Genomic DNA, 25,533 nt, shown 5'->3' on the forward strand with positions numbered 1-25,533 from the left:
TCTTACATCTTACGCATTCATCAATGCAAGCTCTTGCCTTTTATATGGGATCTATCCGCCCTCAAATCAATAAACATGTCTTGTATGCCCGACTGATCTCTTGGTACCTAACTTGCAGGCTTGCTATACAGCAGCAGGTATTGCTCCACTCTCCCATCTCCATGAAACCAGATGCCGCTATGGGCAACAATAGATCTTGTTGACTTTGACCCTATGCCGGTCTCCTCTCTACCATGACTCCCTCCTACCTATCGTTCAAAATCAATAGGACCATGTTTAACCCATTCCTTTTATGTGACTCAATCAAATACTCCACGGGCTTGATCTCCACTATTGGAACTCCTACATTGCCCATTGTTCCCTCTGGGATGTGAAAACCCGGCCCAATTCTCCTGGTGGACTACACATGGGTTTACAGACATTCTTTGTTTACCCCCACTAGGATATTAACATTTGATGCCTTATGCTCTTCTCATGATATCCCACTGAGGGAACACTATAGCTACCTACAATTGAGACACTTTCTCGAACAACTTATTAAATCTTGTCCCACTCCATACACCCCGACTCCTTTTGAGAGCCCCTTCCCCAGGCATATCATTAGTATACTCGTTCATAATTTCTACAAAAAAAACCTCAGTTGAGGCCCTACCAACTTCAAAGGGAAAAATAATTGGGGAAACAGCTAGACCCAGAGGACTGGCGGACTATGACCATGGCCCTTTCCAAGTGCTCAAGAAATGTCCTTATATTGGAGAATGCCTATAAAGTGTTATATTGGTGGTACTACACACCAGCTATATTGACCCGTTTCATTCAACTAATGCCGTGTACACACGACCAGACTTTCCGGCAGAAAAGGTCAGACAGACTTTCGACGGACTTGCCTATATATATATATATATATATATATATATATATATATATATATATATATATATATATATATATATATATATATATATATATATATATATATATAGTGCAAAAAGGTGCTCAGATTTTCTAAACTTTAATAGTCCCTCTTCTTTGCCATGAAGGAATGTTGATGTGAATCACCAAAGAAAGAGTGCTCCCAAAAAGAATCACCACAAGCAATTAAATGAGCTCCTTACCAGCTGCTCTGATCCAACAAGGAGACCATCAGACGCCTTGCTGCATAGCAGCCATATATACCACAATATTGCATGCAAAGGTTCCATGATCTCGTAAGCCAAGATAGACTCCATGGAGGAAGTTAAAGTACAGAGGAAAATCCACATAGTGTAGTATTTCACCAAAATTTGAATAAAATGATAAAATCACACTTACAATTTTGAAGAAACTTGTAGGATAACATCACATTTGAGGCCCCTCTCTATACGAGTGTTTCTCTGTAACAAGCATCGTCTAGGGATATGAGGCTAGAGGCTGGTTACAGAGAAACGCGCGTGTTGGGAGGGGCCTCACACGGTTATTCCACAAGTCGGCCTGACCACTTAGACCTGCTGGTTGTTTGTAAGACATACTGCATAATTCCTTCAAAATTGCAAGTGTGATTTTATCATTCTATTATTATTTTGGTGAAATATTACACTATGTGGCTATTCCTCTGTACTTTAACTTCCTCCATGTAGTCTATCTTGGGGGCTTAGGAGATCGTGGAACCTTTGCATGCAAGATTGTGGTATATATGGCTGAGCACTTTTTTGCATGATATATATATATATATATATATATATATATATATATAGATAGATAGATAGATAGATAGATAGATAGATAGATATAGTGTTTGCACATTTTATATGGACTTAATTTGCACAGATATGTCAATTTAGGATGAGGTCATCATATGTTTAATGCACTTTTATTGTGTCTCGTGTGATTTATTAACTTATACCTAACACAAGGATAGTGCAATTTTTATTGTTTGGTTGGAACGCGTCTCCACTTGCTTTGCACATTTTCCCCAATCAAGTCATGTCTTTGCTAAAGTTTATACAATGTTTAAGGAGGATTCTTTTCGTATGAACATTTTAGTAAGTACAATAGAGATCAATAGAATTAAAATAAGATATGAGATATTTTGTGAGAAGGAACCTGATACACATGTGGTTACCTTGTACAGTTCTAAAACCTTTAGAAAGGTATAGAAAAATATAAGTTTTAATGAGTACAGGTGACTGTGAAGTAACATTTTACATTTAATCAAAAAGGCAAAGAAAATGATCAATATCACACTAATAATACTCCGCAATAGCGCTACTGTGGATTATTACAATGGTGATTTGTTTCACCTTATTGTTTACATTTTAATATTAGGTAGCAGCACAGATAGATATATCACGGAATATTTGTATTTAGTCACTTTAAGAGCATGGTGGACTTTTGTTATTAACATTTTATACTTCCATTTTAATAGATGAAATAAAAGCTATGTTTTCTTCATAAGGACTGAGTATAGGTAAAGTGTATATTGGGAATATTTAATTGAAAAAAATCTTCTCCAAAAAAAAAAAAAAAAGAATCTAACAACATATCAAGCCTTTCGTGTTGATGTCCTGAAGGAGATTGTTCAAGTAAGAGGTTCCTAAAATATACATACAAATATTTCCTAACCACTGCACCAGTATAATTATCCAGTGAAGAATGTACTTACTTATTATAATGGTTACCTGAAAGTGATATGAAACACACACTGTTTAATTTACATTTTCCCTTCTATTTCTGTATATAGATGATGGCACCGTAATTATTTTAATTAAAAAAAAAAAAAAAAAAACATCTACTGGAAGTACCTTTTCCTAATAGATACACAGCTGTCACATGACCCAGCTCTTTCCCAGTCTGCAGGGGAACATAAGCAAGAGGAGCTTCTAGTCCTCTGCTGTTGGTCACATGTCCAAAATAAAAAAAACAGCCTTTGGAATACAGAGTAAAAATAAAGATTTACTATCAATAAACTGTTTTATAATGATATACAAATATATGTTTGAGATCAAATCTTTTTTTTATTTTTTTGGCAATAACATGGTGTGGGCGGACTTCTGACGGTCAAAGCCTGTGTCACGTCCCTCCAGTCTGTGTGTTAGAATAAGAGGGAGATGAAGCCTCCATCAATCTACATGTAATCTCCCAACCCTATTGTGTTTAGCTGGTTAGTGGGCATGAAGGAGGTGGGAGGGAGTGGCCTGGTGTGTATATGCCTACATGTGACTCTATACTCACATGGGCTGCTCAGATATGATAAGGAGGAAATGTTCAACATAGAAACTACCACGCGCAGAGCTGCCGACGCTGTGCTGCAAAATCCCTAGCTGAATTGTGAGTTGGACAGATGGGGGAGATCGGCAACAGCAGAATCTCATGACTGAGTATGAACAGCATGTAATACACCATGTATTGATATTTTTTTTTTATCATTTGTGTTTAGTGACACCTTAACTAAGCTTTTCTCAATCTTTTAAACATGGAGGAACCCTTGAAATAAGTTTCTGGTCTCAGGGAACCCCAGCCAATAATTACTGTATCTATACCTCACTGTATATTAGTGAGTGGGCTGCTCCTTAGATTTGTGGTCAGTGGGATTATTTCCCCCTCTTACAGATAGTCAAAAAGAATATTGGTGTCAATAGGAGCTTATCTTTGAAGCAAAAAATGCTCCTTGGTCAAAGACCACCTAGCAACCTCGGGAGGAACCCTGGTTGAGAAAGGCTGTCCATTCTCACTTGGGTGACTCCAAAGTTGCACAATTTCCAGTACGACTTTGGAGCACAACTTTGATATGACTTTACACTCTCTGGCACTAAGTCGCAGCCAAAGTTGCATCAAAATAGTGTAGGTACCTTTTCAAGGTTTCTGTGACTAAGTGGCACTGATCTAAATGAGTGCCACTGAAAATAATAGGCTGTAACCTGGTCGACTTGTAGAAAAGAAAAAATAAGTTCTCACCACATCTTTATTGTAGCCTTGCAGTAGAAGAAAGTATGGGTGCTCTGATGGGGGCTGAATCAAATATTGAGTAAAACGTTCAAAGTCCAAATCAGGTTGGTCTGTAGGGTCATCTGTACCATGAATACTGCTATTCCTTTCAGCTGAATTCTGCGTTCCGTCATTTTGATTTGGATCTCCATCTTGCCCAGCATCCGTGTCACTGGTTACCATGCTCTTTATGCTCTTCCGCTCCCTTCGCTTCTTGCTGTTTAAGTTGATGTCACTTATGCTGCGACGCAGGGAGATGCTCTCTTCTCTCTCTCTTAGTGGAGCATTTCCACCAGAAGCTGCCCGGGAACGACTCTTCTGTAGTCTACGTGCTTGAGCATTGATTCCTGGGAGTAGAAATGACAGTAATTTGAATATTGGTAATATGATGATAACGTTCATTAAAAACATACCCAGCCCATCCTTAGTCCTCTTCCTAACTAAAAGATAGGACTGCTAGTTCTAGCAAGTTTTAGGTTTTTATGTAATTAGCAATTACATTGAAAAGCTATTTCATATCATGAAAATTGGACTTTAGTGGTATCATCGGTATACAAATAAGCCATAGACAAAAAGTCCTTTAGTTCTTAAAAAAAAAAAAAAAGTAAAATTTTTATTTCAGATAGATTAAAATCATCAATCTTACATATGCATTTGCACTGTTTATTATATCAGGAGAGATCAGGTCTTCTGTTACATCATGAATACATCAATATTCTATGAAAGCTGTACAGACTTCCATTTCATAAGGTGATGTATAGAGATTACTTTTTCATTCTGAATAGAGATTTTCTGGCACATTTTGCTGGAACAGAGTATTCTTCTTCAGAAGAAAGCAATAATACTTGAGGATATTTATCTCCCATCAAATGAAATAAAGATTTTCACTAGTGTGTATATTGATATGTGTGTATATTTATAGTACATACTGTATTGTTTTTAGATATACAGTACAATTAATATTTATCAGTCATGCTGTGGCTTAAAGGAAAACTATACTAGTTTAGAATCAGTTTTACTTTAGGTGATTTTCATAAAATTCATTTTTTTAACTGATGTTCTGTATCTTTTTTTTTTTTTTTTCTTTTACTATAGAACATGTATACAATCTTTGATTACCAAAGACATTTATCACATAACAAAAAGTTTGCATGGGTTACATTAAAGAGACAGTGTTTGTGTACATATTGTAAATCTACACCCTCCACTGACCTACTGATATTCACCCCTCCAGCACTCTATCGCTGCTCCTTCCCTTGCCACAGCCACCACAAAATGTTTGTTGTTCTAGTATGGGGAAATCTGTAGCTTCGTTCAGTGATTTGGTTCTTGAGCTGAGCAGCCAATAGCTAGGCATGAGCAATGTCATGGAATCGTGGAAATTACTTGTAAGGGAAGTTTAAATTGAACTTGTAGGAAGGCTTTGGATATTAAACAGCAGTAAATAAAGTTAACCTGTGCAGCCTTTAACATTGTGGAGCAATCAGTCTTTCAATTTGAAGGTAACCTACTGAAATCGATTATATTCAAGTTCATCCTGCTTTGCTTCTCTCTCCCAATAGCCTTTCAGCCATCTAAGGTAGACTTTCTCCACCTTTTCAACACAGAGGAACCCTTGAAATAACTACCTGGTCTCAGGGAACCCCTGCTAAAAGTTTCTATATCTACAACTCATGATACATTGATATAATGGTCAATTGAAGAATGCTCCTTACATTTGTGGGCATTGGGAAGAATTACTCCCTTACAGATAGCCAAAAGGATCAATGATGTCAGTGGGAACTTATCTGAGAGGCAGAAATTGCTCATTCTTCAGAGAAACCCTGGTTGAGAAACCCTGATCTAAGGTAAACACAGGGTATATGCTTAGCTCACCCTGCCCCTTTCTCCCAGCAGCCTTTCAGCCATCTAAGGTAAACACAAAGCATGTAAGTAATCTGTCTATACATTAAATAGCAGGAAGGATTCCAAAGCCTGGTACACATGAACAGTTTTTTTTTTTCATGCAACCCAGCAAGTTGCAAGAAATAAAACTGTCAGCTCCGGTCCGAGCCACTGTACTAACCATGCAAGTTTAGTGCAGGGACCTCCCCCCACTAAGCTGTTCTAACAGCGAGTGGCCCTCCCACTAGAACACTCCGATCAGTACTCTCTGCCATTGGTTAAGAGCGCTGATCTAAATTTGGTCAGCTGCTGGTTTTCCAGCATGCATGGCCGGCTTCTGTTGGTCAGACTGACATACACATGGGTGGAACGTCGGCCGTTTTCCTCTTAACTGGCCATTGTCTCCCGAAATTCGGCCCTTGGGTATGTGGCTTAAGTCACTGCTGTGATGGAAGAGCAGGGTGTTCAGGGCTGCCGAGAAACTGATTTGAGAATAAATTGCAATGATGCAAAGGTGCAAAGGTCAGTAAAGGCTTGTTTTAAAGGCTTGTTTTACAGCTCACTTCTGCTTGATGTGTGTAAATACTTGAATATGACTTTTTGAATAAACAAGGATAAAGGGAGAGCTATTTTTATTAGGTTTATTTTAAGGGATTAAAGAGTCACAAGGAAAAAGTTACAAAAATGCTCTAATGCCGTGTACACACGATCTGACTTTCCGGCAGTCTAGGTCCGGCGGACCGGAATCTGTCAGACAATTCGATTGTGTGTGGGCTCCAACTGACTTTTTTTTCCCCAAAAGTCTGACGGACCCAGAAATAAAACATGTTTCAAATCTGTCTGATGGACTCGGCTTTCTAACACGCAAACCGTTCGTCTGTGTGCTAGTCCAACGGACCAAATATGACGCTATTGGCTACTGGCTTTTGAACTTCCTTGTTTAGTCCCATTTACGTCATCACGTTCAAAACTAACAGACTTTTGAACTGACTTAGCCGGTCGTGTGTGGCCAAGTCCGTTCATTCAGAAAGTCCGTCAGACCTCCACCGAAAGTCCATTGGGAAGACCGTCAGACCTAGTCTGTTGAAAAGTCCGGTCGTGTGTACACAGCATAAGCCTATAGTTGACCATATTAGGATATCATATATATCATATATATATACCATCCGATCTCAAACATGTGCCTGTAGATGATCTCATTTTAAGGGTAGCTCTCTTGAACCACACTAGTATAAAAATGCTGCATTATTAATATGCCTTGTAGCAGGGCGGTACCTTGCCACGATCCAGGTCTAATAAACAGCCAGTTCACTAATGAGTCCGCTGTGTTCTGGACTTTAAGTAATCACCAGAACAAGGCTCTAGGCTCCCAGTTGGAGATGACTCCACTTTGCAGACAGGAGGTCTGGGCATGGGAGTCAGTAGCGCTTCACCTAGGAGAGAGCGGTGGGAGCCAGTGTAACACGAGGCTACTTGCTGTACGTACGGAGGTGCCAAGAGTCTGATCTGTGGGAGACAGACCAAGGCCCTAAAGTGTAAAGCCTGAGCTGGAGAGCTGCGTTTACAAGCAGTGCTGGGAAAAGGTCATCTAGAGCCCAGGACAAGCATGCCAAACTGCACCCCCCCCCCCCCCCAAGATGTATGGGCATTATGTGTCAGAAAAAATCCCCTGCCCCCAAAAAATTTAATACTAATCTGCATGCTTAGCTCAAAGCCTTTCATTTCACATATGCTCCCAGCACAATTCCCTCCCCCCCAAAAAAGAAATTCCCCCTTTCCTAGCACAAATCCTCTACCCCTCAAATATCCCCGCCAAGAACAAATCCCCCCTCCCAGCACAAATTACCCTCTCCCAGTCCCCCATCATTGCACAAATCCCCCACCTCTAAAATTCCCTCCAAGTACAAATGCCCCCCAATCATCCCTATCAGCACAATACCCCCAAATACAAATTTCCCTCCTAGCACAAATGCCCCCCCCCCCCATATTAACGTTCTAGCACAACCCCTCCAAATCCCTTATCCTAGCACAAATCCGCTTCCCCCATCTCCGCTCTAAACACATATCCCCCCCAAATCACCACTCTTATCATACCTCCCCAAATTTCCCCTCCTAGAACAATTATCACCCCCTACTTTTATTTTTTTCTGTCACTCAATATTTAATATTCTAAATAAAGGAATCCTAAAAAGGTTGTACTGTATTTGTAATATTTTTAGTTAGCCTATAAAAGGTATCACTTGACAATTTTGCCTTCTTTGTCTTCTTCTCATTTCTAGCTAACACAGTATACCGCTCTAGTTTTAAAACTTTATATTTGAAAACTGACAAAATATCTAAAATGACATGAGTATAATTAGGCCATCCTTTTACTTTTGAAGCAACAGTAGGAAATCTAGGTACGTCGTGGTCCAAAAAAAGAAGCCAAGGTTGAAGGACAGTCCTTTTTTTTTTTTTTTTTGCCATGTGCTTTATTTAAATGATTTGTCATTTTTATTAAAAGAAGTGACATAAGTAAAGTACAATCTGAGATCATGGGCATGGCTTTTACTGTCTGCTGCCTGGCGGATTCTCCTATGCACATCAGGAATTAAGCAGGAATTCCAGAGACATAACTTTACTGAGTAATTTCCTGAGTAACTAATTTCTATAGAGCCTGCTTCCCATACATTACAATAAAGAAGGGGATGCAAGTTTGAAGCATTTCAGCTGTAAAAGTTTGCTATGACTAAGACATCAGACAAAAATGTATAATGGAGTTTGATAATTACAAACACGTAGAAGAATGACGTGTATTCTCTTCCTATGTTCCTGCAATGACACCTCCCATAATCACTGCTATAATCTACAAATACTGTAGCTACTGGGTTCACTATATGCTGTTCATAGTTGCTGAGTGTCCTGGTTCCTACGAGACAGTCCTGGGATTTTGGACACTGTCCTGCTGTGTCTGTGCCCTGCAGGCTGTCCCAAAAAGATCCTCAACACTTGGCACTTGCAAATTGGCTGTAGGGGCCACGTGCTAAGGCACTCTGACACCAGCGATTTCAAGTTAATTTTGCTCCCCTTAACACAGATTTCACTTTAACTGACGCCAGTGATTTGAGATTTTGCTCCCATTGACCCCTATAAGTTTTCTAAATTTCTCAATGTTGGCAACTATAAGTTATCTACAAATTACATAACTATTCTATGGCTATATGTCTACAGTTTGTTATATTGCCAAAATCGGCAGCAATGGCAGCCTCTGAATCAGTGCGACCCAGCATTTGCGGTGCTGTCCCGATACCCAAACGTAGTTTCTGTATTACTTTTGGTGATTTCAGGGTGCGATTTCCATTGACATCTGTGCAGAAACCCACAATTATGTCTCTGAAATCGCCCCCGAAATCGGGACGGACATGAGAAACTGAAATTGTGCGAGTTCAGCTGAATCCACACAATTTCATTACTGTAGTCAGAGTAAACCAAGCCTAAGAAGGAATAGCCTACCACCAGGACATATCTACCTTCTTTTAATTAATTGCTATATACTGTATGTTCCAAGATAGTAGCTCTATTTGACTGGAGTTAAGGATCACATTTCATAGAGGGCCTTTGAGCAGAAGTTTAGCTTTCACATATATTTGCAACTTCTGTTTATTAATGCATCATTTACCTTCTAAAAAAATAGTAACTGCACATCTTTTTGCATTTACTATATTTTTAATAGGAACTTGGAAAGTATTGCACACAATGAAATGCAGCGTTTCTGCAGACTGCCTATGTAAGCGGTCTGCTCATACCCCATATGGGCAGGCAGTAACACAATGTCAGGACCCATCAATGAACTACATAGAGCACTCACCTACATTTCTGGTAGTTAACTGTAAAGTACAAGCCGTCATCCAAGGCTGACGGTAGTTGTAATTTTCCCATTTACAGAACTCTGTAAATGAATGACACGGCCAAGCAGGCAGATCCCCAGCTTGCTGTCACTAGGGGCAGAAGATCGGGAAGAGGCTGCAGCAGTGGGAACATGTTACATGGTCCACCCTAAAAACGGGTGGAGCATTTAACATGTTCACAAATGTGAACTTATCCTTGAAAGGAGTTTAGTTAATAGATTTTATCTCCCTCAAATTTACACAAGAATAATGCAATTTCGGTAAAATCTCTCTCTCTCCCCCTACATAGCCCTAAGCAAAGTCCTAATTGTCTCAACAGCTGCTTTTAAAGAATTTGTTCTTCTTTAAGGAAGTCTCAGACAAAGATAGCTTTTTGAGCTCAGAAAACCTTTTGTAATGAAATAGTTTTATATATATATATACATATACATTGGTGTGAAAAAGTGTTTGCCCCCTTCCTCATTTCCTGTTCCTTTGCATGTTTGTCACACTTAAGTGTTTCGGAACATCAAACCAATTTAAACAATAGTCAAGGACAACACAAGTAAACACAAAATGCAATTTGTAAATGAAGGTGTTTATTATTAAAGGTGAAAAAAAATCCAAACCATCATGGCCCTGTGTGAAAAAGTGATTGCCCCCTAAACCTAATAACTGGTTAGGCCACCCTTAGCAGCAACAACTGCAACCAAGCGTTTGCGATAACGTGCAATGAGGCTTTTACAGCGTCCTGGAGGAATTTTGGCCCACTCATCTTTGCAGAATTGTCCTAATTCAGTTACATTAGAGGGTTTTCGAGCATGAATGGCCTTTTTAAGGTCATACCACAACATCTCAATAGGATTCAGGTCAGGACTTTGGCTAGGCCACTCCAAAGTCTTCATTTTGTTTTTCTTCAGCCATTCGGTGGTGGACTTGCTGGTGTGTTTAGGATCATTGTCCTGCTGCAGAACCCAAGTTCGTTTCAGCTTGAGTACACGAACAGATGGGTCGGACATTCTCCTTCAGGATCTCTTGGTAGACAGCAGAATTCATAGTTCCTTTTATCACGGCAAGTCTTCCAGGTCCTGAAGCAGTAAAACAGCCCCAGACCATCACACTACCACCACCATATTTTACTGTTGGTATAATGTTCTTTTTATGAAATGCAGTGTTCCTTCTACGCCAGATATACTTGGACACACACCTTCCAAAGAGTTCCACTTTTGTCTCATCGGTCCACAGAATGTTGTCCCAAAAGTCTTGGGGATCATCAAGATGTGTTGTGGAGAAATTGAGACGAGCTTTGATGTTCTTTTTGCTCAGCAGTGGTTTTCTCCTTGGAACTCTGCCATGCAGGCCATTTTTGCCCAGTCTTTTCCTGATGGTGGAAGCATGAAGGCTGACCTTAACTGAGGCAAGTGAGGCCTGCAGTTCCTTGGACGTTGTTGTGGGGTCTTTTGTGACCTCTTGGATGAGTCGTCGCTGCGCTCTTGGGGTAATTTTGGGCGGCCGGCCACTCCTGGGAAGGTTCACCACTGTTCCATGTCTTCGCCATTTGTGGATAATGGCTCTCACTGTGGTTCGCTGGATTCCCAGAGCTTTGGAAATGGCTTTATAACCCTTTCCAGACTGATAGATCTCAATTACTTTCTTTCTCAATTGTTCCTGAATTTCTTTGGGTCTCGGCATGATGTGTAGCTTTTAAGGATCTTCTGGTGGACCTTACTGTGTCAAGCAGCTCCTATTTAAGTGATGCCTTGATTGTGAACAGGTGTGGCAATAATCAGGCCTGGGTGTGGCTAGAGAAATTGAACTCAGGTGTGGACAACCACAGTTATAGTATGTTTTAACAAGGGGGCAATCACTTTTTCACACAGGGCCATGATGGTTTGGATTTTTTTTCACCTTTAATAATAAACACCTTCATTTACAAATTGCATTTTGTGTTTACTTGTGTTGTCCTTGACTATTGTTTAAATTGGTTTGATGTTCCCAAACACTTAAGTGTGACAAACATGCAAAGGAACAGGAAATGAGGAAGGGGGCAAACACTTTTTCACACCACTGTATCCTTTGTACTGGGGTTCATACAGTGCTTTGCAAAAGTATCCCCCCCCCCCTGGCATTTTTCGTGTTTTGTTGATTCATTTAATTTACAGAACATGGCCACAACTTTGAAGATGTTTTTTTTTTAATGTTAAGCAAACAACAAATAGGACAAAATAACAGAAAAAGTCAATGTGCATAACTATCCCCCCCCCCTCCCCCTAAAGTCAATACTTTGTAGAGCCACATTTTGCAGCTATCACAGCTCCAAGTGGCTTTGGATAAGTCTCTATGAGCTTGCCACATCTTACCACTGGGATTTTTGCCCATTCCTCCTTGAAAAACTGCTCCAGCTCCTTCAAGTTGGATGGTTTGCGCTTGTGAACAGCAATCTTTAAGTCTGAGCACAGTTTTTCTATTGGATTGAGGTCTGGGCTTTGACTAGGCCGTTCTAACACATTTACATGTTTACCCTTAAACTGCTCAACTGTTGCTTTTGCAGTGGGTTTGGGGACAATGTCCAGCTGGAAGGTGAACCTCCATCCTAGCCTCAAATCACACACAGAGTGGTACAGGTTTTGCTCAAGAATATCTCTGTATTTGGCACCATCCATCTTTCCCTCAACTTTGACCAGTTTCCCAGTTCCGACTGCTGAAAAACATCCCCATGGATGGTGTTCTTTGGGTGATGTGATGTGTTGGGTTTGCGCCAGACATAGCGTTTTCTTTGATGGCCAAAAAGTAAAATTTTAGTCTCATCAGACCAGAACACCTTTCTCCATACATTTTGGGAGTCTCTCACATGCCTTTTTGCAAACTCAAACGTGCCATTTTGTTTTTTGCTGAAAGTAGTGGCTTTCTTCTGGCCACTCCGCCATAAAGCCCAACTCTATGGAGCATACGGCTTATTTTCCTCCTATGTACAGATACTCCAGTCTCTGCTGTGGAACTCTGCAGCTCCTCCTGGGTTACCTAAGGTCTCTGTGCCGCCTCCCTGATTAATCTAATAGTGTGTATGGGGTCTTAGTCTTGACCCCTGCAATCTGTGCATTACTTACTCTTGAGCACTGTGAGTTACTTACTCCTGAGCTCTAGGTTCTGTGCATTACTTACTAGTGAGCCGTGTGCATTATTTAGTCTCGAGTGCTAGGCTGTGCCTTACATACCGCTGACACCTGTATTGTGTGCATTACTTCGTTTTCACTCAGAGCAGAATAGGCTCAGGTTTTATTTAACTATATCCCCTAAGCCTCTCCCACTAATAACCCACGTTGGCCACGTCTACCATTTCTCTCCTTAGGGTGTCCCGGGTCTTTTGCAGTCCCACGTACGCCCCTGTGTGTTGATGTGTATTATGACATCTTCTGACATTCAACACATTGTAACATGCATTGAAACCCCACGGCAATGCATTGACATGCATTTTGATGCTTCTCCATTAATTTCACAGGAAAACACAAAGTTCAAAACACAAACAGTAGGTGTGAATCCAGCCTTATTGACTCTGAAAAATACAGAAGGTCCTTTCAGCTATCCTAGTCCCATTCTTCTAGGAAAAAACATTCAGTAGCCTCATTATTTTCTTTTTTGCTTTTCATAGAAAAAAAAATGTAAAATTCAAAGCGACACCAAACATATAATGATAAAATACACAAAAAATTGAGAAAATATAATAAAAAAAAAAAAAAAAAAGTAGATCTTTTTTCAAACAAATTTCAATTAAGCAACAATGTACAGTTCCCATGGGGGAATTTAGCAAATTGAGAAATTAGTAATTTTGTAGCAAAATCAGTTATACTAAAAAATAATCTATTCATCCCTTCAGAATTATATTTGCATATATCTTATAAAGCAGAGGATGTTACAGGACTTAACACTTCATTTTATTACCCAGTATTGGAGCAGTGAGCCTCTTTGTAGAGCACATGCAGAACTATTCACCATCTGGGCCAGTAAGTAAAGGGATCCACGCCCTTCACAAATAATCCCTCATAAGCTTTGGTGCAAGTTGGTTAAGGGGACACATACTGTTCCCAGTATGAACAGAATGGACTTCACTGATGATGCTGTTTCCAGCATGCTTTGTACAAACTGGTTCCAACGGGGAGAAAGATTGTCCTTTCAGAGGGACAAGAAAAGTATAAGCTTGTTAATTAACCATTTGTGCAAGGAGGCCATTTCTGTACTCTGATATTGTCAAGACAAGAATGGATTGGGGGGGGGGGGGCACTTTATAAGGAACACCTGTTTAATTGCTTTGTATCACAAACTGATAATCAGCCAAACAATTGGCAGGAACTCACTGCATTTAGGAATATAGTCATGGTGAAGATGACTTGCTGACGATCAAAACGAGCATCAGAATGGGGAAGAATGAGGATTTAAGTGACTTTGAACGTGGCATGGTTGTTGGTGCCAGACGGACTGGCCTGAGTATTTAACCACTTCAGCCCCAGAAGGATTTACCCCCTTAATGACCGGGCCATTGTTTGCGATATGGCACCGCATTGCTTTAACTGACAATTGCGCACTCGTGCGACACTGTACCCAAACAAAATTGATGTCCTTTTTTTCCCCACAAATAAAGCTTTCCTTTGGTGGTATTTGAGCACTTCTTGTTCAGTGCTAAAAAAATGCACTGATCAATCTATAAATGACACTGGCAGGAAAAAGGGTTAACACAAGGGGGCAATCAAGGGGTTAACGGTGTTCTATGGGTTTGTTCTAATTGTATGGGAGCTGGGCTCACTGGAACACCTCAGAGACCGCTGTTCCCAATTACTGGGAACAGCAGATCTCCATGATGTCTCCTGTCAGAACAGGGATCCAATTTATTATCATAGGCAGATCCCCGTTCTGCCTCTGTGTACTGGGTCTCCAGTAGACAGAGCCCGCGGGTCGCTGGTGGACATTGAGTCTGCAGGACTCACAGGCAAGCTCCTGCGGCATGCAGCAGGCATGTGCCCACACAGTGTCATATGCACAGACCGCCGCACGGGTACAGCGGTTTGCGCAATTGAGCTGATCTGCCGCTGTATATATACAGTGGCTGGTCGGCAAGTGGTTAAAAAAACTGCTGACCTACTGGGATCTTTTTTACGCACAACCATCTCTAGGGTTTACAGAGAATTGTCTAAAAAACTGAAAATATCCAGTGAGCAGTAGATGTGTGAATGAAAATGCCTTGTTGGTGTGGTCAGGGGAGAATGGGCAAACTAGTTTGAGATGATAAAAATGGCAACAGTAACTCAAATAGCCATTCGTTACAACCAAGGTATGCAGAATACCATCTCTGAATGTACAACACATCAAACCTTGAAGCAGATGGGTTACTACAGCAGAAGACCACACCAGATGACACTCCTGTCAGCTAAGAACAGGAAAGTGAGGCTACAATTTGCACAGGCTCACCAAAATGGGACAACAGAAGATCGGAAAAATGTTGCCTGGTCTGATGAGTCTTCATTTCAGCTGCAACATTCACATGGTAGGTTCAGAAGATAATATGAAAGCATGGATCCATCCTGCCTTGTATCCACAGTTCAGTTCAGACCAGCTGGTCCAGCCAACTCGATGGCCACCGGCCACTCGTGATCGCTCCAGAAACAGGCAGAATGGGGATCTTTCAGTGTAAACAAAGAGATCCCCATTCTGTCAGGGGAGGAGAGAGAGACTGTTTGTTCCTAGTGATTAGGAACAGCGATCTCTCTCCTCCGCCAGTCAGCCCAGCCCCCATAAAGTTAGAAACACCTCCCTAGGGAACACTTAACCCCTTGATTGCCCCCTAGTGTTAACTCCTTCGATGCCAGTAACATTTATACAGCAATCAGTGGCAATTTTTAGCTCTGATCGCTGTATAAATGTCAATGGTCACAAAAAGTGTCAAAAGTGTCCGATCTGTCTTCCAGAACATCGCAGTCCTGCTAAAAACCGCAGATCACCGCCATCACTAGTAAAAAAAAAATAATAAAGATGCCATAAATTGATCCCATAGTTTGTAGACGCTATAACTTTTGTGCAAACCAATCAATATACACTTATTGCAATTTTTTTACCAAAAATACGTAGAAGAATACATATTGGCCTAAACTGATCAAGAAATTAGTTTTTTTTACTTTTTTTTGGGGGGGGGGGGGGGGAGATATTTATTATACCAAAAGGTAAAAAAATATATATATTTTTTTTTTTCATAATTGTCACTCATTTTTTGTTTATAGTGCAAAAAATAAAAATACCACCAAAAGAAAGCTCTATTTGTGGCAAAAATGGACATCAATTTTCTATGGGTAGTGTTGCACGACTGCGCAATTGTCAGTTAAAGTGGCGCAGTGTAAGAGGGCAAATCTTTCTGGCCCTTAAGTGGTTAAGAATGCAAACAGGCAAAAAAGAAAGTCAATGCTGAGAAAAAATACAAAACTGTGAAAATGTTCTGTGCATCTGTTTAAAACAGTAGTAAACTCTTGCATAGTATGCCATCCCTTCAGAGCACATGCACCGGTAACATCCCTGGGTGCAGAAACAATGAATATCTCCTAAACCGTGCACGTTAAGGAGATATTTCTTGTACCTACAGGTACAATTAATTATAAGCTTACCTGTAGGTACAACTGCCCAAGCAGTGTTTACTACTTTTAAAAAAACGGAATGCTAAGGAATATTTGTAATGATGGAATGATATTTATTTAGAATTTTAATTAGGGGAGTCCATATAATTTTAACAGAGCAGCAGTTAACTTGTTCAGCTTATAAAATTGTTCCTTATTGACAACTCATCCCTTATAGTTGTATTAAACTCAAAAAACAAACATTTATTATATCATAGCTTACCAATTCTTTGATCTGATGGCTACATAATTTTCTTTTTTAAGGCTTTCTTTCTTTTATTTTCACCTGGTGATCTAGTCAGCAGGTCTGTCGTTTTTCAACAGAACAAGCTGCCCGGCAGAGGAAGCAGTTAGGAGGTTGAGACAAACCATTTACCACTGACAGAGGTGCTTACCATGGTCATCTTTTATTTATTATGCTGAAATAATGCAGCCACCACACCCAAGGACTGGTCAGCTGAAGTATATTAAAGCTGACCATAGATACTTTGAATCTGAACAGGCCAAGATTCCAACCGTGTTTGGGCAGGCTGAATGTACCGAGTTGGTCGATCAATTAACTTGCGTATAAGAAGAGGTTATCGTTAATGGCTGCTATAGCCGCTAGCAATAATTAGGGATGAGCTCAGGCGTGTTCGCATGGACCACGTGCAGAGCCCGCCAGGAAGTCGGCGCAGCGCTGTGCTAATCACAGGCAGTGAGACATTGCCCGATCTCTGCAGCCGCACATCGGGGCAATGTCTCATTGCCTGTGATTAGCACAGCGCTGACTTCCTGGCGGGCTCTGCACGTGGTCCATGCGAACACGCCTGAGCTCATCCTTAGCAATAATCACTGTCTTCTCCTATCCGCCCCTGCCAGGAGAAGACAATGGCTCGTCAGAAGGGATTCCTCTGTCAGCACTGTCTGTGCTGATGGGGAATCAGGCACATTTCTTGTGGTTGCAGGAAAGAAATTCTCACTATATATGGCCTGCCTAAGTTTTTGTTCCTGAGTTTGGCTATTATTAAAAATAACAACCAGAATTTATCATGTAAATCAATTACTGTAGTGAAAAACAGAAAGAAAACTCTGCGCTTATGGTTAAAATAAAAAAAGCTGCTGAACACATACCCTTGATAACAGGCAATAGAACAAGTATCACCAAAAAAGTGCAGTGTATTAATATTAAACAATATCATGAAATAATGTGTAAATAAACAACAAAAAAACAAGATAAAAAATATGAAAATCATGATTCTCACATCCAATAGTGTCCATAGATTTTCTCCATTAGAAATCGTGAAATATTTTTTCCAGCCAATAGACAAGATATATTAAAAGGGCTTCCTCCACTAACAAAAATAGCTGGCAGTTGACCGTGCACGCATGGTAGCATGTGTGTATGCGTGGCTCCTCCCTACGCTTTTCGTCAGAATTTACGACATCGCGACACCTGGAGGAAGACCTTTTTGATGGCGTTCTCTTGCGACATGCTGTTTATTACATGCTGCCTTGTAAGTGCAAATTATTAAACTTTTACATTATTTCACTATGTGGGGCTATTTTATTTTACATAGTCTATCTGAGCTCTCCATTGATCTGGTATTTTGAGGAGCCTCCTTACATAAATACAGTGACCTCGGCTGGTACTATATGCTTATCCTTTGCCATGAAGTACATCTTTAGGATCTAGCTGACTGCATACTGACCATCTTAATAAGTAGGTCGCCGGTTTTCTGGTAAGCCTTTTGAAAGGGTGTTTTTTGGTGTCACCTTGGCTATCCTTGGAGCTTCCTTTTCTTTCCAACTCTGTCACAAATTTTGGGACTTTATTTAACATATATTAATTTGGCAACATCTTGTCTATTGGCTGGATAAATCTTTCATGATTTCCAATAGGGAAAATCCATAGACACTATTGGATGTGAAAACCACGATTTTTATCTTCTTTGTCATGTTTATTTGTTGTTTATTTACACATTATTTCATGATATTGTTTAATATTAATGTGCTAAAGCAATTACTGTAACAAACTATAGGTGGTGCATTTTTAGTCGACCGAAAACTTTTCTTACCATGAAAAAGCCTTTTGCTTATCTCGCAGTCTTTTCAGAGTGCAGAGCAGTGACTGTAAGTTACGGTTCTCTGCCCCTCCAGTGCTCACGGGAGGGCCGGACAGGGGAGGGAGAGGGCAAAGTTGTTAGCGGAGCCAGCTGTTCGTTAGATACTATGTTTGGGATTCTTCCAGAGCCTGAAAGAGGTTCTGTGAATCAGCCAACAGCAAGCTAAAGCCCGACAGTGAGCTTTAGCTTGGTGTTGGCTGATTCTGGCTCACAGGAGACCAAAAGTGGGTGAACTCCTGAGACCCACATAAGAAGTGTGGCCAAAAAAACCTTCATCCATATATATATTTTTTTTTTACAGGTGGAAAGTATGTAATGGAACGGTGCCAGATCTTAATTGAAAGAGGGCCCGCTGAATTTATTGACACCATTTTAGTAACCTCAATTGGCTCCGCTATAGTGTTATCACAGGGCATAACTCCTAGACTCCCACCCATAAAGATAGACCATAGTACACATATCCTCATAGTTGTGTGTTGCTGTCTGCAAATGTTGCTCTTTCCTTATATCATTACCTTGTGCAACCTTTACTTATTCCCAATGGACTCATGTACCACTGCCTTCTGTTTGTAAAAAAAAAAAGTTATAACTGATAAAGGGAATTTCTCCTTTGAACAGACATTGTTTCACCTAACAGCAGTACAGATTTCAGGAAACTGACAATAAAGTCTTGGGTGGCATTCAATGCAGAAACTGGCTTCTTAACAATCTTACTATTTGATATGTTGCATGGTTATTATTTTCTACGTGTTACATTTTTTTACAAAATTGTCTTCTCATTTTCAGCAATGCTAACATGTCATAATATACAGTGGTGTGAAAAAGTGTTTGCCCCTTCCTCATTTCCTGTTCCTTTGCATGTTTGTCACACTTAAGTGTTTCGGAACATCAAACCAATTTAAACAATAGTCAAGGACAACACAAGTAAACACAAAATGCAATTTGTAAATGAAGGTGTTTATTATTAAAGGTGAAAAAAAATCCAAACCATCATGGCCCTGTGTGAAAAAGTGATTGCCCCCCTTGTTAAAACATACTATAACTGTGGTTGTCCACACCTGAGTTCAATTTCTCTAGCCACACCCAGGCCTGATTATTGCCACACCTGTTCACAATCAAGGCATCACTTAAATAGGAGCTGCTTGACACAGTAAAGTCCACCAGAAGATCCTTAAAAGCTACACATCATGCCGAGACCCAAAGAAATTCAGGAACAATTGAGAAAGAAAGTAATTGAGATCTATCAGTCTGGAAAGGGTTATAAAGCCATTTCCAAAGCTTTGGGAATCCAGCGAACCACAGTGAGAGCCATTATCCACAAATGGCGAAGACATGGAACAGTGGTGAACCTTCCCAGGAGTGGCCGGCCGCCCAAAATTACCCCAAGAGCGCAGCGACGACTCATCCAAGAGGTCACAAAAGACCCCACAACAACGTCCAAGGAACTGCAGGCCTCACTTGCCTCAGTTAAGGTCAGCGTTCATGCCTCCACCATCAGGAAAAGACTGGGCAAAAATGGCCTGCATGGCAGAGTTCCAAGGAGAAAACCACTGCTGAGCAAAAAGAACATCAAAGCTCGTCTCAATTTCTCCACAACACATCTTGATGATCCCCAAGACTTTTGGGACAACATTCTGTGGACCGATGAGACAAAAGTGGAACTCTTTGGAAGGTGTGTGTCCAAGTATATCTGGCGTAGAAGGAACACTGCATTTCATAAAAAGAACATTATACCAACAGTAAAATATGGTGGTGGTAGTGTGATGGTCTGGGGCTGTTTTGCTGCTTCAGGACCTGGAAGACTTGCCGTGATAAAAGGAACTCTGAATTCTGCTGTCTACCAAGAGATCCTGAAGGAGAATGTCCGACCATCTGTTCGTGTACTCAAGCTGAAACGAACTTGGGTTCTGCAGCAGGACAATGATCCTAAACACACCAGCAAGTCCACCACCGAATGGCTGAAGAAAAACAAAATGAAGACTTTGGAGTGGCCTAGCCAAAGTCCTGACCTGAATCCTATTGAGATGTTGTGGTATGACCTTAAAAAGGCCGTTCATGCTCGAAAACCCTCTAATGTAACTGAATTAGGACAATTCTGCAAAGATGAGTGGGCCAAAATTCCTCCAGGACGCTGTAAAAGCCTCATTGCACGTTATCGCAAACGCTTGGTTGCAGTTGTTGCTGCTAAGGGTGGCCCAACCAGTTATTAGGTTTAGGGGGCAATCACTTTTTCACACAGGGCCATGATGGTTTGGATTTTTTTTCACCTTTAATAATAAACACCTTAATTTACAAATTGCATTTTGTGTTTACTTGTGTTGTCCTTGACTATTGTTTAAATTGGTTTGATGTTCCGAAACACTTAAGTGTGACAAACATGCAAAGGAACAGGAAATGAGGAAGGGGGCAAACACTTTTTCACACCACTGTAGGATGGCACAATTTACAACCCAAGAGTGTATATGTTCCATGATACAAGGATGTAACAAAGAACATAGATTCAATTATTTCTACCTATAGAAAAAGAAGAACGCAAAAAGGTCAGGGCGAAAACGTCCTTAACAAATGATTATCTAGCATTGTCCAGTAATAAACTATATTCAGATCATGTATGGAAAAAAAAAATATTTAGGCAAATTTTGTAAAAATGTCTCCTTTTGATAAAGTTGTATTAATCAATTTCTACCATTTAAAAAAAAAAAAAACAGTACACAAGAAAAAGATCAAAACACAGGCACAGCATAGCTTTCCTTGTTACAGATAAAATCAGTTAAAGAATATGTAAACCCAACATTTCATATTCCTGATATGTGAATGCTGTACCATGTACTTGTATTAAAAAGTATTGTTACCTTTCTATTGCTTCCTTTGTGTGAAATCCCTGGTGTTCTTGCCAGTCCCTCTGCTTTCCTATTAGAAACTGACCACACTAAGTAGGAGACCACACTGTGGTCAGTTCTCTAGCTATGCTAGGAACTCAGTGTACTCTCCTTTAAAGATCTTACTTGTCCTAACACCCCCCCCTGCACAGCCATTCCCTGGAAAGATCAGTGTGCTGCTGCTTCTTCTCCTCCACCCAGCTCTTATGAACTAGAACAGTGGTCAACCTTGTATCTCCCACTCTTTGCACTACTCCCAGTGCCTCCCTCTGAGTTCACAGTAACCAGAACTGCAGAGGAGGCATCGGGTATCAATGCACACTGTCAGTATTGGCTGAGAACAACACTGGAAACAACATTGGGCGGTATACATCCGACACAATGTTGTTGATTTGTCAATGGTCTACGAACCACTGGTTGGCAACCGTGCATTAGTACAGAGGGAATGTGATTACTTATAAAAATAAAAATAAAATAGAAAAAATTTATTTATATTGTTTTTTTTAATCTATACACAAATGTTTTGCCTTTCATTTCTATTTTAAATGGAATGGATTGTTTTACAAGGTGATCGTTTACAACCACTTTAACTAGAGGAGGTTGAGCCAGCCCTTCCCTAGTTGCCCCAATATGTATTCTGCCAGAGATACAGCAAAAAAGGGAGGATTCCAGGTTAAAGCTTGTTGCAGGTTTTAATGCACATGTGAGAATCTCACAGTGTACAGCGAAAGCAGTAGGCTTGGGGCGACTTCAATAGAGATCTGTGCATGAACCCGCACAGATGTCTTAAGTCGCCCCAAAACTCATACTGAAATGTGAGTTTCAAACCTGCCTTCAGTGTGAATGAGGGGCCAAACCTAGAAGCTTATTTATTACTATGCACAGCTGCAACAGATTCTGCACCAGTTTTAGTAAATCTCCCTACATGGTGTATATGAACAATAATCATACAAATAATAAAATCAGCATAAATAATAGTACATTAATTTGGTTTTACACACCATGCCCACCTGCGGTCTCATTATCTTCTGCTGCAGTCATCTTCTCCACTTCTTGTTTGCGTCTAATTTCAAACCGCCGAGAGAAACCAGCTTTAGGCTTCCACATTTCTTGTAAGACCAGAGGCCGTTCATTGTCCCCCACTATGCGTAGATACTCCATCTTCCATTCTCCATCGTGACCCACAAAACGTCCCACTACATCACAAAGGACAAATGCTTCTGTATCTGCATCCGCTACAGCATATCTCTCCAGAGCTTCCTTTACCAGCTCCCGTGCTGTGGACCGTGGAGTGGCCAGAACACTCTTGTAGTTGGTACCAGACGAAATATCATCACCAAATATCTTAAGAATGCCAGGTAGATTCTTCTGGCTAGAAAGCTCCACCAAGTCTTCTGGTACTGAGTCAATGATTTCTGACAACTTCTTCTCACTAGCCCAACGCCCAGCCGAACTGCCGGCACTGATGCTGCCAGTCACAAGTATTGTGCTGCGATGGAAGAGGTTAGACAAGCGTTTGTGCCGATTGTTTTTGTTCTTAGTTGGTTGGCGTAGCTCAACGGGCTCACTGCTGCGGCTGCCTGTGTCTGAAGAGGTGGACCTGGTAATGACCATAAAAGTGTAAATATACGTATACATGCAAAGTATAAAATATGGATTATTATGTTCTTATGTTGATCATAGATTTCAAAATACATTGATCGACAAAATAAAAACCAAATTAGCTATTTTCTAATACCAGCAAAAAAATATTAACACCATTATACTACTACCACCACTTTACACCTATTTAATGCCCATGGCATTTATACTCTGATGTTTGAATGTGCTGTTTATTAACTGGTGGTAACTGGGACAAATCGGAAGGGTGGATATTCTTTAGAGGGACATCGACAGTAATAAACACATTCTAGTTAAAACCTAAAAAAAGGTTTGACATTAGATACATTTTAATCTATTGTCCACTGTGATGCTACTGGCATGGACTGCATGGGTAGCCGTCCTTCCTTGCAAGGAGAACACAGTGATTATTCCTAGCGGCTATTGCCCCTGGTAATAATTGCATCTTAAAAATCTGACATGCTGGTTGTATCCAAGTCAATCGATAGATCAACTTGGGTACAATCAGCCGACCCATACATGGTTCAAATCTCGGCTGGCGCCTGCTGAACCAGCTAAGATTCGAACCATCTATTGCCTTAGAACAGAGGTGCTCAACCTGTGGCCTTCGGAGCCCTCCGATGTGGCCCTCGACCTCAAACTGAATGCAGTGTTTTGGTGCACTTTCAGAAAGTGCACCACATCCACAAGATAATGGAAGTCTATGGCAAAGCAGAAGTAAAGCCACAGATTCATTGTGCTGCACCTGCAATCGGGGCGGATCCAGGGGGGGCAATTGCTCCCCCCGAGAAAATAATGAGCGGGTGAGCCGACAGGCGACTGAGCAGGCCGGCTAGTGAGCGAGTGGACGGGCAGGCTGGTGAGCAGGTCGGTGAGTGAGCAATTATGCCAGCGGGTGGGCGGACGCGTGACTGAGCGAGCAGGCAGGTGTTGTCAGGAAGCCGCTCCCCTTCTGAATATGTGACGGGATGTTGCGTCGCGGACATCTTGGTACTCCCACACTCGTCCACAGTAAGCCTAGTGTTATAAGTTATACACCCACCAGAGTCTTACTTTTCACAGTTATTTTTAACAGTAAACTCAACTTATATTTCACTAAATAAGCTGAGTTTACTGTTAAAAATAACTGTGAAAAGCAAGACTCCGGTGGGTGTATAAAGATGTCCGCTTGCCGACTTCTAACTATAGGCTTACTGCTGACAAGTGGGGGTGTACCAAGATGGCCGCAATGCAACATCACTTTGGTTGCATATTCTGATGAGTAGCAGCTTTCTGACATCATCTCTCACCCTGCATCACCACAGCTCAGATTCAGACAGAAAACCGCCATCACTGTGCAGGCGTGGGCAGCAGAGAGATTACATTATCTCTCACTGCCCGCCCTCACTCTGGGACACAGCCACGGGCAAGTGACAATCCGCATCTTGTGGCAGGCGACATTGGCAAGTGACAATCTGCATCTTGTGGCAGGCGACATTGGCAAGTGACAATCTGCATCTTGTGGCAGGCGACATTGGCAAGCGACAATCCACATCTGGTGGCAGGAGATGCGGCAAGTGACAATCCGCATTTGGTGGCAGCCAACAATGGCATGTGATAAGCTGCATCTGCTGGGAGGTGACGGTAGCAAGTGACATGCTCGGGGCTCCCACTGATTCTGCATTATGGTGAGTTGAACGATTTAATTTTATACTACAATGTAATAATAGAAATAATGCGCTTCAATCATCCTGACACTATATCAACCATGACGCTGTGATGATTGAAGCGCCAACACCAGCCTTTGCCCCTGACAAATTGCCGCAAAATTTTCTGGCAGTGCCCCTCCTGAGACTAGGCTCTGGATCTGCCCCTGCCTGCAGTGCAGTGCGGGTAAACTGCAGTGCTTCAGTGTGAAAACAGCCTCATATGGGGCTTAGGACAGTAAGGGCTCATTTGAGGGGTGGTAAAACCCCATAGTTAAGACCTGACCCCCCCACCACCGGTGTAACGTCAGGGGTCATAATGGTGACCCTGTCCCATGCGCCAGTGGGCCTGTGCGTCCTTCCTGTCACATTCTACTTTACACTTGGAAAAGAGGCATCAAGGGTAGCTTATACAGGAACTGATCCTCTCCATTTTCCTCCTGAAACTGCCAAAAGCCGGCTTCTCCTCTTCTCCCTCCCATCGGCATTCAGCAGGTACAGGAGGAAAATGTTCATTATGCTTTTTAGAATAAAAAGTTTGAAATTCTGAACCATTTAATTTTATTATGGCCCGCTACTGGTTACCAGATCACTTAAGTGACCCTCGCTCTTCAAAAGGTTGAGCACCCCTGCCTTAGAGCCTATGTTTCTTAATGTGTTCTTAAAACCAGATTAACAATTTCTGAACTGTGTCTGAATGAGACCATCAAATACTGAAAAACATCTCAGCATAGCTTACATTTTATGTTGTTTGTTTATCCAGACAACCACTTCCATGGGAATTGCAAGCAAATGCTCCCGTTAAACATTTGTTTGGACAATTCTTTAAAAGTGGAATTTTTTTGCTCTATGGAATGTTCCTGTTGCTACACCCTGGT

At 41.1% G+C, this 25,533-nt stretch overlaps 1 protein-coding gene across 3 annotated transcripts in view; it reads right to left on the bottom strand.

Annotated features, from left to right (window-relative positions):
- Nucleotides 1-22,644, bottom strand: part of LOC143934032 (ras-interacting protein 1-like) — an 89,961-nt gene extending 67,317 nt beyond the window's left edge. For 2 of the 3 annotated variants that reach the window (XM_077457278.1, XM_077457277.1), the window contains exons 1-2: nucleotides 22,352-22,644; nucleotides 3,934-4,310 (exon numbers count right to left, since the gene is read on the bottom strand). In XM_077457278.1, the coding sequence (XP_077313404.1) occupies nucleotides 3,934-4,310; nucleotides 22,352-22,511 (537 nt within the window). In that variant the 5' untranslated portion in view covers nucleotides 22,512-22,644. The remainder of the gene's footprint in view (nucleotides 1-3,933; nucleotides 4,311-22,351) is intronic. The other variant, XM_077457279.1, reaches the window with a different exon arrangement.
- Between the last annotated feature and the right edge of the window lie 2,889 nt (nucleotides 22,645-25,533).

Source organism: Lithobates pipiens, unplaced genomic scaffold, assembly GCF_037356315.1.
Source record: "Lithobates pipiens isolate NorthernLeopardFrog02 unplaced genomic scaffold, aLitPip1_a1.2 Scaffold_27, whole genome shotgun sequence".
In the NCBI taxonomy this organism is placed as follows: domain Eukaryota; kingdom Metazoa; phylum Chordata; class Amphibia; order Anura; family Ranidae; genus Lithobates; species Lithobates pipiens.